This window comes from Amblyraja radiata, chromosome 4, assembly GCF_010909765.2.
Source record: "Amblyraja radiata isolate CabotCenter1 chromosome 4, sAmbRad1.1.pri, whole genome shotgun sequence".
In the NCBI taxonomy this organism is placed as follows: domain Eukaryota; kingdom Metazoa; phylum Chordata; class Chondrichthyes; order Rajiformes; family Rajidae; genus Amblyraja; species Amblyraja radiata.
The window spans coordinates 116,846,792-116,862,381 of record NC_045959.1 but is presented as its reverse complement, the minus strand read 5'-3'; the positions used below and the strand labels follow the sequence as shown (position 1 = coordinate 116,862,381).

At 42.4% G+C, this 15,590-nt stretch overlaps 1 protein-coding gene across 19 annotated transcripts in view; it reads right to left on the bottom strand.

Annotated features, from left to right (window-relative positions):
- map4 (microtubule associated protein 4) overlaps positions 1 to 15,590 on the bottom strand; it is a 250,747-nt gene that overhangs the window by 91,613 nt on the left and 143,544 nt on the right. For 14 of the 19 annotated variants that reach the window (XM_033020304.1, XM_033020312.1, XM_033020324.1 and 11 more), the window contains one exon: positions 11,047 to 11,178. In XM_033020304.1, coding sequence (XP_032876195.1) covers positions 11,047 to 11,178 — 132 coding nt within the window. The remainder of the gene's footprint in view (positions 1 to 11,046; positions 11,179 to 15,590) is intronic. The other 5 variants (XM_033020314.1, XM_033020309.1, XM_033020307.1 and 2 more) reach the window with 1 other exon arrangement.

Here is a 15,590-nt window from a genome sequence, read left to right as displayed (position 1 = left end):
GATCGAGTGATAGGGTCATGAAGTGTGGAAACAGGCCCTTCGGCCCAACTTGCCCACACCGACCAACATGTCCCATCTACACTAGTGTTTTTATAGCACACCCCAAGCATTTTATTTACCCAACTTTCATAAATGAAGATGCATAACACCAAAGTGAAGAGGATATAATGAACCTTTAGAAAATGCAGGGTCTTCCCAGCTGAGAAAGTACGAGTTCACACAGAAGTCGGCGCAGCAGCTGGGCAACAGCTGGCTTTTGGAACACACAAATCAGGAACAAGCTGGATGTTAGATGTCAGCCATCTGACTTCTTGCTCTGCTGCTGGATGCATCATCGTGTCCAGGGCAAAGCTCAGTTGTGCTGAGCCGAGGCGTAGCAGAGTCTCTAGACCAGCACATTCCTGGTATACGCAGTGACCTCATTAATTTGAATGGAATCATCAAACTTTATTGAAAATGCAAGCGCAGGTAATTGGTTTCTTTAATGTCACATAATTTATTTTCAAATGCATTTTCAGTAAACATTTTCTTACTTCTATTTTGACTGTTTTGAAACATGCCTGATAACTAGAGATATCCTAGAAACAGTTATCAAGGCAAACGTTAATTTGTGAAGCAAAAGGAAAGGAATGCATGAAGCATTGTATGTTGCAATTCTCATAAATAGGCAGGCAAGCAAAGTTGCAATAGGAGCAAAGCGCAGTTTGCAGGCTGGCTGAAAGAAAAAAGGTGAGATTCTTCCAAGGGCATAACCCACCATAAGGCCATAGGAAGAGTCTTGAGAATGGAGCAGAATCTATTTCTAGGACATTGTGAAAAACAAGAGTGGAAATTACGGACTTAATGGCAGAAATATTTGTATCAAGATGCAAGTGAGTTTATTGTCATGTGTCCCTGTATAGGACAATGAAATTCTTGCTTTGCTTCAGCACAACATAGTAAGCATTGACTACAAAACAGATAAGTGTGTCCATATACCATTATATAAAAATATACACACATGAATAAATAAACTGATAAAGTGCAAATAACAGATAATGGGTTATTAATAATCAGAGTTTTGTCCGAGCCAGGTTTAATAGCCTGATGGCTGTGGGGAAGCAGCTATTCCTGAACCTGGTTGTTGCAGTCTTCAGGCTCCTGTACCTTCTACCTGAAGGTAGCAGGGAGATGAGTGTGTGGCCAGGATGGTGTGGGTCTTTGATGATACTGCCAGCCTTTTTGAGGCAGCGACTGCAATAAATCCCCTCGATGGAAGGAAGGTCAGAGCCGATGATGGACTGGGCAGTGTTTACTACTTTTTGTAGTCTTTTCCTCTCCAGGGCGCTCAAGTTGCCGAACCAAGCCACGATGCAACCGGTCAGCATCTCTCTACTGTGCACCTGTAGAAGTTAGAGAGAGTCTTCCTTGACAAACCGACTCTCCGTAATCTTCTCAGGAAGTAGAGGCGCTGATGAGTTTTCTTGATAATTGGATTAGTGTTCTCGGACCAGGTAGGATCTTCAGAGATGTGCACCCCCAGGAATTTGAAGCTCTTGACCCTTTCAACCATCAACCCGTTGATATAAACGGGGCTGTGGGTCCCCATCCTACTCCTTTCCAAAGTCCACAATCAGTTCCTTGGTTTTGCTGGTGTTGAGGGCCAGGTTATTGTGCTGGCACCATATGGACAGTTGCTCGATCTCTCTTCTATACTCTGATTCATCCCCATCAGTGATACGTCCCACAATAGTGGTGTCATCAGCGAACTTGATGATGGAGTTCGCACTGTGACCGGTTACGCAGTCATGAGTATAGAGTGAGTACAGCAGGGGGCTGAGCACGCAGCCTTGAGTTGCTCCCGTGCTGATTGTTATCGAGGCTGACACATTGACTGGACAAAGGTGAAGTGCCAAAAGACTGGAAGGTGGCTAATTTTGTGAATCTCTTTAAGAAAGGCTGCGAGGAAAATCCTGGGAATTACAAACCAGTAGGCTCAACATCAGTGGTTGTTACTGAGGGCGGAGGTAGATTCATGGGAGGTGGTCTTGGACAATACAGCTCACCCCCTCCATGACACACTGGTCAACCTGAGGAGTACCTTCAGCAACAGACGGGTTCCACCAAGGTGCAGCGCAGAATGCCACAGGAGATCCTTCTTCCCTGCGACTATCAAACTGTATAACTCCTCCCCCTTCGAGGGGTAGACTGAATCCACTCCCCTCCCCCCCACCCCCATCTTTGCACATCCCCAACCCTTTCCACTCATCATTTTAGTTTCATGTTTCATGTATCTTGCGTGTTATGACTGTTGGCTGATCAATTTCCTTCCTGGGATAAATAAAGTTCTATCGTATCGTGCCGTGGAGGGGATCCTGAGAGATAGGATCTACATGCATTTGGAAAGGCAAAGACAGACAGCATGGCTTTGTGTGTGGGAAATCATGTCTTTGTTTGATAGTTATTTTTTGAAGAGAAGATCAATAAGATTGATGGGAGCAAAGTGGTAAACGTTGCCTATATGGACTTTAGCAAGGTTTTTTACAAGATGCCATATGTTGGGCTGGTTTGGAAGGTTAGATCACATGCGATCCAGGGCAAGCTAGCCAAATGGATATAAAATTGATTTGAAAGGAGGAAACAGAGGGTTTGGGGTGGCGGGTTGTTTTTCACACTGGAGAACTGTAACTAGTGGTGTACTATTGGGGTTGGTGCTGGGTCTATTGTTGTTCGTTATTTATATTAACAATTTTGGATACGAATATAGGTGGCATGGTAAGCTAGTTTGTGGATGACACTAAAATTGGTAGTATAGAAACATAGAAAATAGGTGCAGGAGGAGGCCATTCGGCCCTTCGAGCCAGCACTGCCATTCATTGCGATCATGGCTGATCGTCCCCTATCAATAACCCGTGCCTGCCTTCTCCCCATATCCCTTGACTCCACTAGCCCCTAGAGCTCTCTTAAATTCATCCAGTGACTTGGCCTCCACTGCCCACTGTGGCAGGGAATTCCATAAATTCACAACTCTCTGGGTGAAAAAGTTTTTTCTCACCTCAGTCTTAAATGACCTCCCCTTTATTCTAAACTGTGGCCCCTGGTTCTGGACTCGCCCCACATTGGGAACATTTTTCCTGCATCTAGCTTGACCAGTCCTTTTATAATTTTATACGTTTCTATAAGATCCCCCTCATCCTTCTAAACTCCAGTGAATACAAGCCAACTCTTTTCAATCTTTTCTCATATGACAGTCATGCCATCCCAGGGATCAATCTCATGAACCTACGCTGCACTGCCTCAATCACAAGGATGTCCTTCCTCAAATTAGGAGACCAAAACTGTACACAATACTCCAGATGTGGTCTCACCAGGGCCCTATACAACTATGTACCTGCACACCTATTCTAATCCCCAGGCTCTTCCATTTACTGTGGAAGTCCTGCCAAAGTATAGTGAGCAGTGATTACAAAGTGATCTTGATCAAATCGGCCAAGGAATAGCAGATGGAGTTTAATTCATATAAACGTGAGGTGTTGCAATTTGGTAGGACAAACTTTGGCAGGACTTCCACAGTAAATGGTAGAGCCTAGGGCAGTAGAATAGGTGTGCAGGTACATAGTTCCATGAAGGTGACGACAGAGCTAGATAGGGGTGTGAAGAAGGCAGTTGTGGCACACTTGCCTTCATCAGTCAGGGTTTTGAGTACAGATGTTGGGGCATCATGTTACTGCCGTACAAAATGCTGCTATGACCACACTTGGAGTACTGTGCACAGTTCTGTTCGCCCAGCTATGGGAAGGATGTCATTAATCTGGAAAGGGTTCAAGAAAGATGTAAGGTCTTTACTAGGTGTGGAATGTTTGAGTTATAAGAACAGTTTGGATAGTCTGAGTTCTTGTTGCCCTGCAGTATAGGAGGCTGAGAGGTGACCTAAGAGGTTTATAAAACCATGAGCTATTATAGGTCAATTTTAAATTAAACGGTCAATATAAAATCATAAGCCAGTCTTTTCCCCAATGCATGGGAAACGAAAACCAGAGAGCATAGGTTTAAGGTGAGAGGGAAAGATTTAAAAAGGACATAAGGGGTAACATTTTTTACATAGTGGGTGATGAGCATATGGAATGTGCTCCAGAAGAAGTAGTAGGGTGAATACAAATACTACATTTAAAGGACAGGTACATAGGATAGGAAAGGTGTGGGCCAGGGCCAGGCCCAGGCAAGTGGGACTAGCTCGTGTCACGTAACTTGGTCGGTGTGGATGAGTTGGAGCAACGGGCTTGTCTCTATGCTGTATAGCTCCATGACAATTATCCACCACCAGAGGCCACTTGGCATACATCATTCCGCTTCATGGGACATCACAGCAATGAGGCCTGAAGCACAATTTTACCAGCAGTGTCACGTAAGGTTAGCGTTACCATGGGAACTACATGATATGTCAGTATGAGGAGTCAGGTGGATCATCAGGTTCGAACCTAACATGAAGGCCTTGGAGAAGATGCAGGATTGATTTCCCGTGTGTGGGATTTATTTTACAACGATCCAAAAGTGAAGATTATTCCCTTTAGAAAGAGAAAGGTCAAGGGGAGTTCTAGCAAAAGAATTCCAAATAATCCAGGGTCTAGACCAAGAGAAGGTCCTCCCATTAATGGAAAAGTTGAGAACTAGATGGCAAAGATTTAAGGTACAAAAGAACAAACAAGATAAGACAACTTACTTTAAAAACAAAACTCATGGAATTGGCATTTGGAATTCACTGTCTGACAAGATAGTGGAGGCAGATTCAATGATAGCTTTCACAGGGAACTGAATCAGCACTTAAAAGTTAAAAGGAGCATATCTGAAGAGCTGAGAGCACTGACCAGAATTAGCTGGATTGCTCTTGCAGAAATCAGCATAAACTTAGAACGGCCAAATGGTCCCATTCCATGCTGTAGCAATTATTCTGCAACTACTTGTCTTGATTCAGTATGGAATAACAGAAGAACATGGAATTACATTAGAATTACAAACTCTGCTGTCCATCTGGCCAAATCCCCAAATTTCACCAGTTTCACCGTCCTGCTGATGTATGCCTCGTTGTCATTTTCCCCTCAGCCAACAATGAACCATTGTACATTTCCTTGATCATCGTCTACTTTGATCTGTTCTTTTCACACCTCTTTGTACCCTTCCATATCTCTCGTTTTCCTCTCCCCTGACTCTCAGTCTGAAGAAAGGTCTCGACCCGAAACGTCACCTATCCCTTCTCTCCAGAAACGCTACCTGTCCCGCTGAGTTACTCCAGCATTTTGTGTCTATCTTTGGAGAAAACCAGCATCTGCAGTTCCTTCCTACCCAAAAATTACTGTATATTGTGATTCTGTGAAACTATCCACCCATTCAGGTATTTAACCATTTCATCCTAAATCGTACACTATCTTATTCACTTCCAAAGCCAATAGTTAAAATTGGCGTCTTGGTCTCTGCCTAGAGAAGACTTAAAAAGTCAGCAATATTTCCTACCGATTACTATCCAGTGTGTTTTTTTTGCTGAGTTTCCTACTGTCAATCACTATTCAGTGTACTTTCTTTGCTTCTATTTCAAAATCAAGGATAACACCTCTACTCTGGTGGGTTCTGAGGCGGCAAATGTGGTCATAGATTGGGTAAGAGATGCCCAAAGCGACAGGCAGGTGGGTAGTTTTCTTTACACGGAGCTCCTGTGCTCCCTTTGTACAGACTCAAAGTTCCCAATACCATCCAGAATAGCATCCCCACTTTCAGTGATCATGACCAGAGATCCCTGTAGTCAGTGGGGATGTTGCACTCTTTTAGGAGGCTTTGAACAGACTCTTGAATCTTTTACTTGGTCCGCTTGGTAATCTCCTCCCATGACAGAGCTCAGTAGTTTGCCTCGGGTGTCAAGTGACAGTCAGATGTTGTACCCTGCCTGGTCTCCCAGTTCCTGCCGCTGAAAAAACACCCCCACAACATGATGCTGCCACCGCAATGCTTCACTGTGATGAGCGGTGCCTGGTTTCCTCCAGACGTGACGCGTGGCATTCAGACCAAAGAGTTCAATCTTGGTTTCATCAGACCAGAGAATCTTGTTTCTCATGGTCTGAGAGTCCTTTAGGTGGCTTTTGGCAAATTCTAAGTGGGCTGTCAAGTGCCTTTTATTGAGGAGTGGCTTCACGGGTCACTCTACCATAAAGGCCTAATTGGTGGAGTGCTGCAGATATAGTTGTCCTTCTGGAAGGTTCTCCCATCTCCACAGAGGAACTTTGGAGCTCTGTCAGAGTGACCATCGGGTTCTTGGTCACCTCCCTAACCAAGGCCCTTCTCCCCCAATTGCTCAGTTTGGCCGGGCGGCCAACTCTATGAAGAGCTCTATGAAGAGTCCTGGTGGTTACAAAGTTCTTCCATTTAAAAATGACGGAGGCCACTGTGCTCTTCGGGACCTGCAATGCTGCAGAATTGTTTTATACCCTTCCCAGATCTGTGTCTCGATACAATCCTGTCTCGGAGGTCTACGGACAATTCCTTTGTCTTCATGGCTTGGTTTTTGCTCTGACATGCGCTGTCCACTGTGGGACCCTATATAGACAGGTGTGTGCCTTTCCAAATCATGTCCAATCAATTTAATTTACCACTGCTGGACTCCAATCAAGTTGTGGCAACATCTCAAGGATAATCAATGGAAACAGGATGAACCTAAGCTTAATTTTGAGTCTCATAGCAAAGGGTCTGAATACTTATGTAAATGTGATATTTCAGTTATTTCTTTTTAATTACTTTGCAAACATTTCTAAACACCTGTTTTCACTTCTTCATTCTGGGGTATTGTGTGTAGATTGATGGTAAAAAAAAAATGGAATCAATTTTAAATGAAGGCTGTGACGCAACAAAATGTGGAAAAAGTGAAGGGGTCTGAATACTTTCTGAATGCACTGTGGTAGGAACATTAGTGATGATCTTCCACAATTTCCTAGGCTCTGAAATAGTCCAACTTGAATATTACGTTTCAATGTCGTCCTGGTGAGTCTCATTGTCTGTAACTCGTTTTCACCTAGCACACAGCTAACAATGGCCTGTTTCCTTCATGATTGTTACTTTGTTGCACCTTTCATTCATTTGTTCTATATCTCTATATCACTGTCTATATCTCTCATTTCCCTTTCCCCTGACTTTCAGTCTGAAGAAGGGTCTCAACACCAAACGTCACCTATTCCTTTTCTCCAGAGATACTGTCTGACCCGCTGAGTTACTCTAGCTTTTTGTGTCTATCTTTAGAATATTAACAAGCTTGTTTAAAAAAAAACAAAGGAAAATAATAAATAGAAAATTTCAGACCAGTTGGCTTTGTTATCAGCAAAATTCTGGAAACCATGGACAAGGAGGTGAATATTCAATAAAATTACGTCAAATCAATGTGGTTTTATTTGAATTTTGATTGATAGAATTTATTGCCACACAATTCCATATGTCACTGAAGACATAATTAGCAAGACTCAAATAGTAGAGTCTTCCCGACAACATGTTCCCGATGTTGGGGGAGTCCAGAACCAGGGGCCACAGTTTAAGAATAAGGGGTAAGCCATTTAGAACGGAGACGAGGAAACACTTTTTCTCACAGAGAGTGGTGAGTCTGTGGAATTCTCTGCCTCAGATGGTGGGCGGTGGAGGCAGGTTCTCTGGATACTTTCAAGAGAGAGCTAGATAGGGCTCTTAAAAATAGCGGAGTCAGGGGATATGGGGAGAAGGCAGGAACGGGGAACTGATTGGGGATGATCAGCCATGATCACATTGAATGGCGGTGCTGGCTCGAAGGGCCGAATGGCCTACTCCTGCACCTATTGTCTATTGAAACAAGTGTATTTTGAAAAGATATTTGTTAAGGCTTCACGTACAAAGTTATTGCCTGGGGTGGTAATATATTAGCACAGATGCAGCATTATACACAGGTCATAGGGATCCCTAAATGCCTCAGAACTATATAGCTTATTTCAATGGGTAATTTAAAGTCAACAACACTCCTGTGGTTCAGGAGCACACATGGACCATGGTAGGGAAGGATAGATTTGCTTCCAGGAAGGAAGGGGCCATACGAACATGAATTAGGAGACAGAGAAGGCCACTGAGATCCTCAAGCCAACAATGCCATTCAGAACAATTTAATGGCAGATCTAACACCAACGCTGCGTGCCAATCAATGGTAAACCATCACCTCCTTATCAAGAACCTGCCTTAAGATTCTGCTGACATAGTCCGGAGGAAGAGTCCTAAACACTTCTAAACCTCAGAGAAAAAATTCCCATCACATGTGAATACGCAAACCCTTTTATTTTAAATTGTGGTCCCAAGTTCTAGATTCTCCCTCAAGAGGAAACATAACCAATCTCTCCCATTCCAGGTATCAGATTGGTTAACCTTCTTCGAACTGTTTCAATAGTATATACATCCTTCCTGAAAACGGGGACCAATAATGTATGCAGTACTCCATGTGGTCTCAGTAATCCGCAATGTTACTGCAGCTTAAACTTCCTACAATTTGAGTTTTCCAATTACTTCCTGGCCTACATACCAGCCTTTGCAATAATACACAAGGACATCCAGATCCCTAAGTACCTCGGTGTGACCCCGCTCCCTCACCTCGGGAGTGGAATGTGAGGATTGCTTTTTGTATACAGTGGGACATATATCAGTTACAGAAATGTGCAGAGAAAAGACAAGTGCAGTTTAACCCAAGCAAATGCGAGGTGTTGCACTTTGGGAGGTCAAATGCAAGAAAATGTACAATTCATGGTGAGACCCTCAACAACACTCTGTAAGTGACAACACAGGTAGACAGAGTGGTATAGACGGCATATTGCATGCTTGCTTTCATTGATTGTGGCATTGAATAGAATGGTCAAAAGGTAATGATGCAGCTTTATAGGACTTTGGTTAAGTCACATTTGGAGTTTTGCATGCCGATCTGGTCGTCCCAATGCAGCAAAAATGTGGAGGCTTCCCGAGAAAAGACTGCAGAGGAGGTTTACCATTATGATGTCTGGTTTAGGGTGTATTAGCTACAAAGAGAGGTTGGACAGACTTAAGATTGTTTTCTCTGTAACGTCGGAGGTTGAAGAGAGACCAGAGAGAAGTATATAAAATTATGAGAGGCATAGTTAGAGTAGACAGTCGGAACCCGCTTTCCCAAGTTGGAAATGTCAGACCAGAGGACATAGCTTTAAGGTGAGAGGGGTAAAGTTTAAAGGAAATGTGCGGGGCAGTTTTGTTTTAACAGTGGGTGGAGATTGCCTGAACGCATTGCTGGTGGTGGAGGCAGATACGATAGTAGCATTTAAGAGGGTTTTAGATTGGCACATTAATATGCAGGATATGAATCGGATGCAGGCAGGTAAGAGTTGGTCTTGGCACATGTTCAGCACAAACATTGTGTGCCTGTGCTGTACTGTTTTATGTTCTATGAATGCAGGACATACTGGAACTTACAAGGGCCAGCAGGCTAGGTCTAGGAATTACATTTTTTTTCCCAGCAGAGGAATTAAGGGCCAGGGCTTACAGTATCAAAACAAAAGTAAGGATGTATAGGATTAAAATAAGGAGACATTTCTTTGTGCAAAGAATAGTGAATCTTTGCACTCTTGTATCACACGGGGCTGTGGAGGTCCAGTCCTCAAGTCTTCTGATTTTTAAGAGTTGGCATATTAATTGTAGTTATAAACATTATTTATTTTTATTTTATTTTAAAATTATTTTTACTAGAAGAAATTGTACAATGTATGTAAAATTCGGCATGTAAAATTATACAATTATTGTACAGCTTCAATTTTGATCTTTTAACCTGAAAATAAGGGAAAAGAAAAGAGAAAGAGCAAGAGAGAAAAAGTGAAAAGTGAAAAGATAGGACCCCTAGACTACCAAAGTAGTGTGGCCAAAGAGCGAACAAAGATATGAGAAGGAAAAAATAATAAAAAAGTGGAGATATACCTGCCCCTCATCCTCCCCACCCACCTCACCCAACCCATAGTTGGATTTAAATCCAAATTTGTGTTGCGCCATACTATCCTTATAAGAATTCAGTGAAGGGTGTCCATGTCTTGAAAAATTGATCTGGTTTTTCTGACAAGACAAGCCTAATATTTTCCAAATGTAGTGTCTCGGACATGTTTGTGATCCACATCTTTACAGTAGGGACTGATGTGTGTTTCCAAAATTTAAGTATTCGATTTTTCGCCATTATCAGGCCAGTAGTTTTAAACATTATGATATTCAAGGGACACCGCATAGTGAGGAAAAATGGCATTGAAGTAGAAGATCGGCTCTTTGCAAGAGGAGGCTCAGAGGGCCAAGTGGCTCCTGTTTCTTATATTTGTTGAGAGCTGCCTAATCCTCAATCTGTGCCAATATGTTACTTCCTGAACCATGAGTTTTTATTTCACAACAACATGCTTCTGGAAATATAAGTGCAGTAAATCAACCAGTACCGTGATATTCATAACTCATTACTCCAAAAAACGTGTATGTTTCAATAAACTTTGACCCAAATTCTTAAACAAACTTTTATGACATGCTTCATTACAAGAGCAAATATTTGCTGTGCTTTAAAGGTAACATATTTTTCCACTGCTTCTTTAATGACCCATTTCATTTAAAATACTGTATGACAAATCATGATAGCAATTTTCAGGAATGCAAATATCCCTGATTAGAACCAACTAAACAAATCACATAATTAATGCACTAAACCAAAAGTCCAAATCAAGACAAGATGATTCCATGAGTATAAAGGAACTGCAGATGCTGGTTTAAACCGAAGATAGACACAAAACGTTGGAGAAACTCAGCGGGACAGGCAGCATCTCTGGAGAGAAGGAAAGGGTGACGTTTCGGGGTTTCGACACATTCTCAGACTAGTCAGGAGAAAGAGAAATGAGAGATATGGATAGTGATGTAGCGAGATATAGAACAAATGAATGAAAGATATGCAAAATAATAACAATGATAAAGGAAACATGCCATTGTTAGCTGTTTGCTAGGTGAAAGATGATTCTATACTCCTGTCACAATGCCTACCTGTACCTTCAGTCGGAGAGTTTAGGTGGTGCAGTTCGTGGCAAGACAATGTTGGGCTCTTCATTTCATGTGCAGGTGATCGCATGGGTTCAAACTTCAATTGCTCCTCTGCACCTGGTCTTTCCATTGTGTCTGCAAGAAATAGCAAACAATTATGTCAAACATCAACATGCCTCATTTGGCAATGCCATGTTCTGAAAGGCAAAAGGTTTTCAAATAATGTCAATCTGGGAAAGAATTATATATATTAATCAGAAGCGTTGTCCCACTAGTTTAATTTTAAATACTTTAATAAAGAATTGCTGGCATCAACATTTAGGTGAAATGACCACATGTTTTTCCAGCACATTTTCCATTTTTTATCGGTGTTCATCTTCTTCTGTAAACTGTTCCATTAGCACACAATTATTACAAACAGTTCCTTCTAACAGTTCCTGTTCTACTCCACCTCAAACTGGCCATCAACGCCTATCTCCCTCCAAAACACAGACATTTGACATACCGGCCGGCTCTGACAAATTGTGACCATTCATCAACTTGCCTTTGTTCTCCAAAGATCTTGAATGTGTTATTTGGATTTGGGAAGTAATATGCACAGGTCCTGAGTTCAATCCTGACCTCCAGTGTTGTATGTGTGAAGTTTGCACGTTTCCCTGTGGTTACATGGGTTTCCTCCAGGTGTTCTGGTTTCTTCCCACATCCCAATGACATGCAGGTTAGTAGGTTTATTGACCATTGCAACTTACCCCTAATGTGTAGGTGAGTGGTAAAATCTGTGTGGAGTTGATAGAATTGTGGTTGGGATAAAAATGGGATTGATGTTGATGGATATTTGGTTAGTATAGATGAGCAGAGGTATTGAAAGATTTGTTGTCCTCAGGATGAAGGAATTGTTTTGAAACTTTGACCACTAATTGAGAAAACCTAATGTGGGGAACTATCATCCTGTCATCTACCCTGTCAAGTCCTTTAGGAATTTACATCTTTCAGCAAGATAATCTCTCCTTTTTAAAAAATAAATTTGGGCATATCGGGCCAGCGTGCTTTGTTATCATCGATCAATCTCCCCTCTCGTAAAGGAACATCTATCTGCACCTTCACTGCACAGCAGCAAGTATATTCTTCATTGGAAGTGTGACTTCACCTGTATACAAATGTTCCAGGTGCAGTCTCACCTGGGCTTTCACACATTTCAGGAAGACACATTTGCTTCTGCAATTAAATCCACTTCCAACAAAGACCAACATAGCCTTTGCGTTCAGATTGATTTTCTGTAACTGCGTTCAATTTTAGCTTTTAACACCAACTCTCACCATTTAAAATAGAACTCTGTTCTTATGTTTTTCCACTGAAGTGGATGACGTCACGCTTTTCCGCATTATACTCCATATGCCACGTTCTCACCCACTCATTTCCCCTTCAAACCTCTCTGCATCCTCCTCACAATACACAATGGCAGCCAGATTTGCACCATTAGCAAATTTGAATACATCGTGCCCGGTCCCCTCAAAGGCCAGAAATCAAAAGATTATATTAAAGAAATCAAGGGATGGGGGGATAGCTCAGGAAAACGGTACTGATGTAAAAGGTCAGCACAATCTTCAAGTGAGTTTATTGTCATGTGTCCCTGTATAGGACAATGAAATTCTTGCTTTGCTTCAGCACACAGAACATAGTAGGCATTTACTACAAAACAGATCAGTGTGTCCATATACCATAATATAAATATATACACACATGAATAAATAAACTGATAAAGTGCAAATAACAGAAAATGGGTTATTAATAATCAGAGTTTTGTCCGAGCCAGGTTTAATAGCCTGATGGCTGTGGGGAAGTAGCTATTCCTGAACCTGTTTGTTGCAGTCTTCAGGCTCCTGTACCTTCTACCTGAAGGTAGCAGGGAGATGAGTGTGTGGCCAGGATGGTGTGGGTCTTTGGTGATGCTGCCAGCCTTTTTGAGGCAGCGACTGCGATAAATCCCCTCGATGGAAGGAAGGTCAGAGCCGATGATGGACTGGGCAGTGTTTACTACTTTTTGTAGTCTTTTCCTCTCCAGGGCGCTCAAATTGCCGAACCAAGCCACGATGCAACCGGTCAGCATGCTCTCTACTGTGCACTGGGGATCTTACTTCCCACACCCTCAAGCTCGGCTGTGAAAGGTTCAACCTCTGGGAGATTGAAGATGGCCGGGTGACGCGAGGGTTGACGGTTCACAGGACAACCGGATGAAGGCGACAACCGTAACGGTCTTTGACGACCAGCTGCAGTTGGGACTGTGAAATGGCGCCAAAACCTGGAAACACTTGCATATAGACTCAGTGGGCTGTTTCTATGTATATTTTACTTATTGTATGGCAATCTTACTGATCTGTGTACCTTGGTAAACGTGATAGTAAAGGAACCATTGAACTTTCAGCTGGTCCCTTCATGACTCCCTAGTTCACTCTTCCATCATCATCCATACTCAACTTCTCTTCCTCGACACCCTTTCCTCACAGTGGCAGATGCTGCAACACCTGTCCTTAAACCTCTTCCTTTCTCATTAGGAACCCAAACGCTCATTCACTTACACTTCCAATTTATTCCAATTAATTTAGTGCTTATGTGGCCTTCTCTTCTTCAGAGAAATTGAATGCTGATTGGGTGAAGACTCTGCAGAATACCTCAACTCAGTTGGTCATTCCCACTTTGACCTCTTCATCTTTGTTCCACTGATGCCCGGGCTCAATACTTCCATGTAGGAATGTTATAGTTGTCAGGACCCTATTGAATTCAACAAGTTCAAGTTTGTGTCCGAAGTGGCCAAGTTCACCACAAGATCGTCAACCTGGATCTCTTTCTCTCTTTCTCTCTCTCTCTATACATGTCACCTGACTTGCTGGCCTTTTCCAACCTTCTCTTTTTGCTTCAGATTCTCAACAACAGCTGTATTCTGTACCTCATAATTCAAGCATATTTCTTTACCTTTTGTCCCAGTCATTATCTTTTACTTAAGAGTCTGTCCCACTTGCCGATTTTTTCGGCGACTGCCGGCATAATTGACTGACGCATCAGGTCACCGAAAAATTTGCGGCGTGATGACGTATTGACGTGTCGCAACATTTTTTTTGTCGCCGTTGGATTTTGAAATGTTCCAAAATCTTTTGGCGACCCTGAAATGACGCCGGCAGTCGCTGAAAAAAATCACCAAGTGGGACAGGCCCTCAACACCCACTCTGGACAAATGAGCCTCTATTAACATATCTCTTCCAATCACTCCATCGACACCAACCTGTATGGTTAACGTTGTCACATTCACTCTCCCATCACAAATGTCCCCTTTGTTCTCTCATCTCCCTGAGCATAAAACATGCAACTTTTCCCGATAAAGATCATTATCCGAAACATTAACTCTGTTTCTCTCTCCAGAAATACAGCCTAACGTGCTAATCATTTCTAGTATTTTCTGCTTTTAATGCAAAGAATAATGTCTTATTGCAATTTCAGATTGTTTTCTCCACTCCACCACGTCTTCAGTTGCGTACCGTCTAAACCATAGAAATGCCTTGTCAAAATTCTCTGTCACTCCACCTTACTCACATTCTTCAAGAAAACTTCTTCAACCTACCACTGTGACTAAACTTTTAGTTCAACCATCCTAATTGTCTTTAGCTTGGTGTCTGTTTTTGTACAGTTGCATTCCTATCATTCATAGTGGGTCATCTTCCTGCTTTAAGCACGTTGTGTAAGTATAAATACTTGTTCATAAGATCATAAGTGATAGGAGTAGAATTAGGTCATTCAGCCCAAAACGTTACGCTGCCATTCAGTCATGGCTGATCTATCTCTCACTCCTAATCCCATTCTCCTGCCTTCTCCCCATAACCTCTGACACCCATACTAATCAAGAATCTATCTATCTCTGCCTTAAATATATCCACTGACTTTGCCTCACAGCCTTCTGTGGTAAAGAATTGCAGATTCACCACCCTCTGACTAAAGAAATTCCTCATCTCCTTCCTATGAACGTTCTTTAATTCTGAGGCTACGACCTCTAGTCCTACACTCCCCCACTAATGGAAACATCCTCTCCACATCCACTCTATCCAAGCCTTTCACGATTCTGTACGTTTCAATGAGGTCCCCCCTCATTCTTCTAAACTCCAGCAAATATAGGCCCAGTGCCATCAAACGCTCATCATATGTTAACTCACTCATTCCTGGGATTATTCTTGTAAATCTCCTCTGGACCCTCTCCAGAGCCAACACATCCTTCCTCAGATATGGTGCCCACATCTGTAATGGTAGCCACATCTGCTTAAATGGTCAATGCAATCTAATGTAACAAATAAACTGCAAAGTACTCTGAAGGTTTCTCAGAGATATTATCGGGTATTACAAATACAAGGCTTCTTTTAAAAATAACTATTGTCAACATATAAATAATGCAATTGAGGTAAAAGATTCCTGATGCTATCAGTGCACAACATTGGCAGCTGTACACTGAGGTCCTAGGCACTAGAATATGGGGCTAGTGGAGTCAAGGGATATGGGGAGAAGGC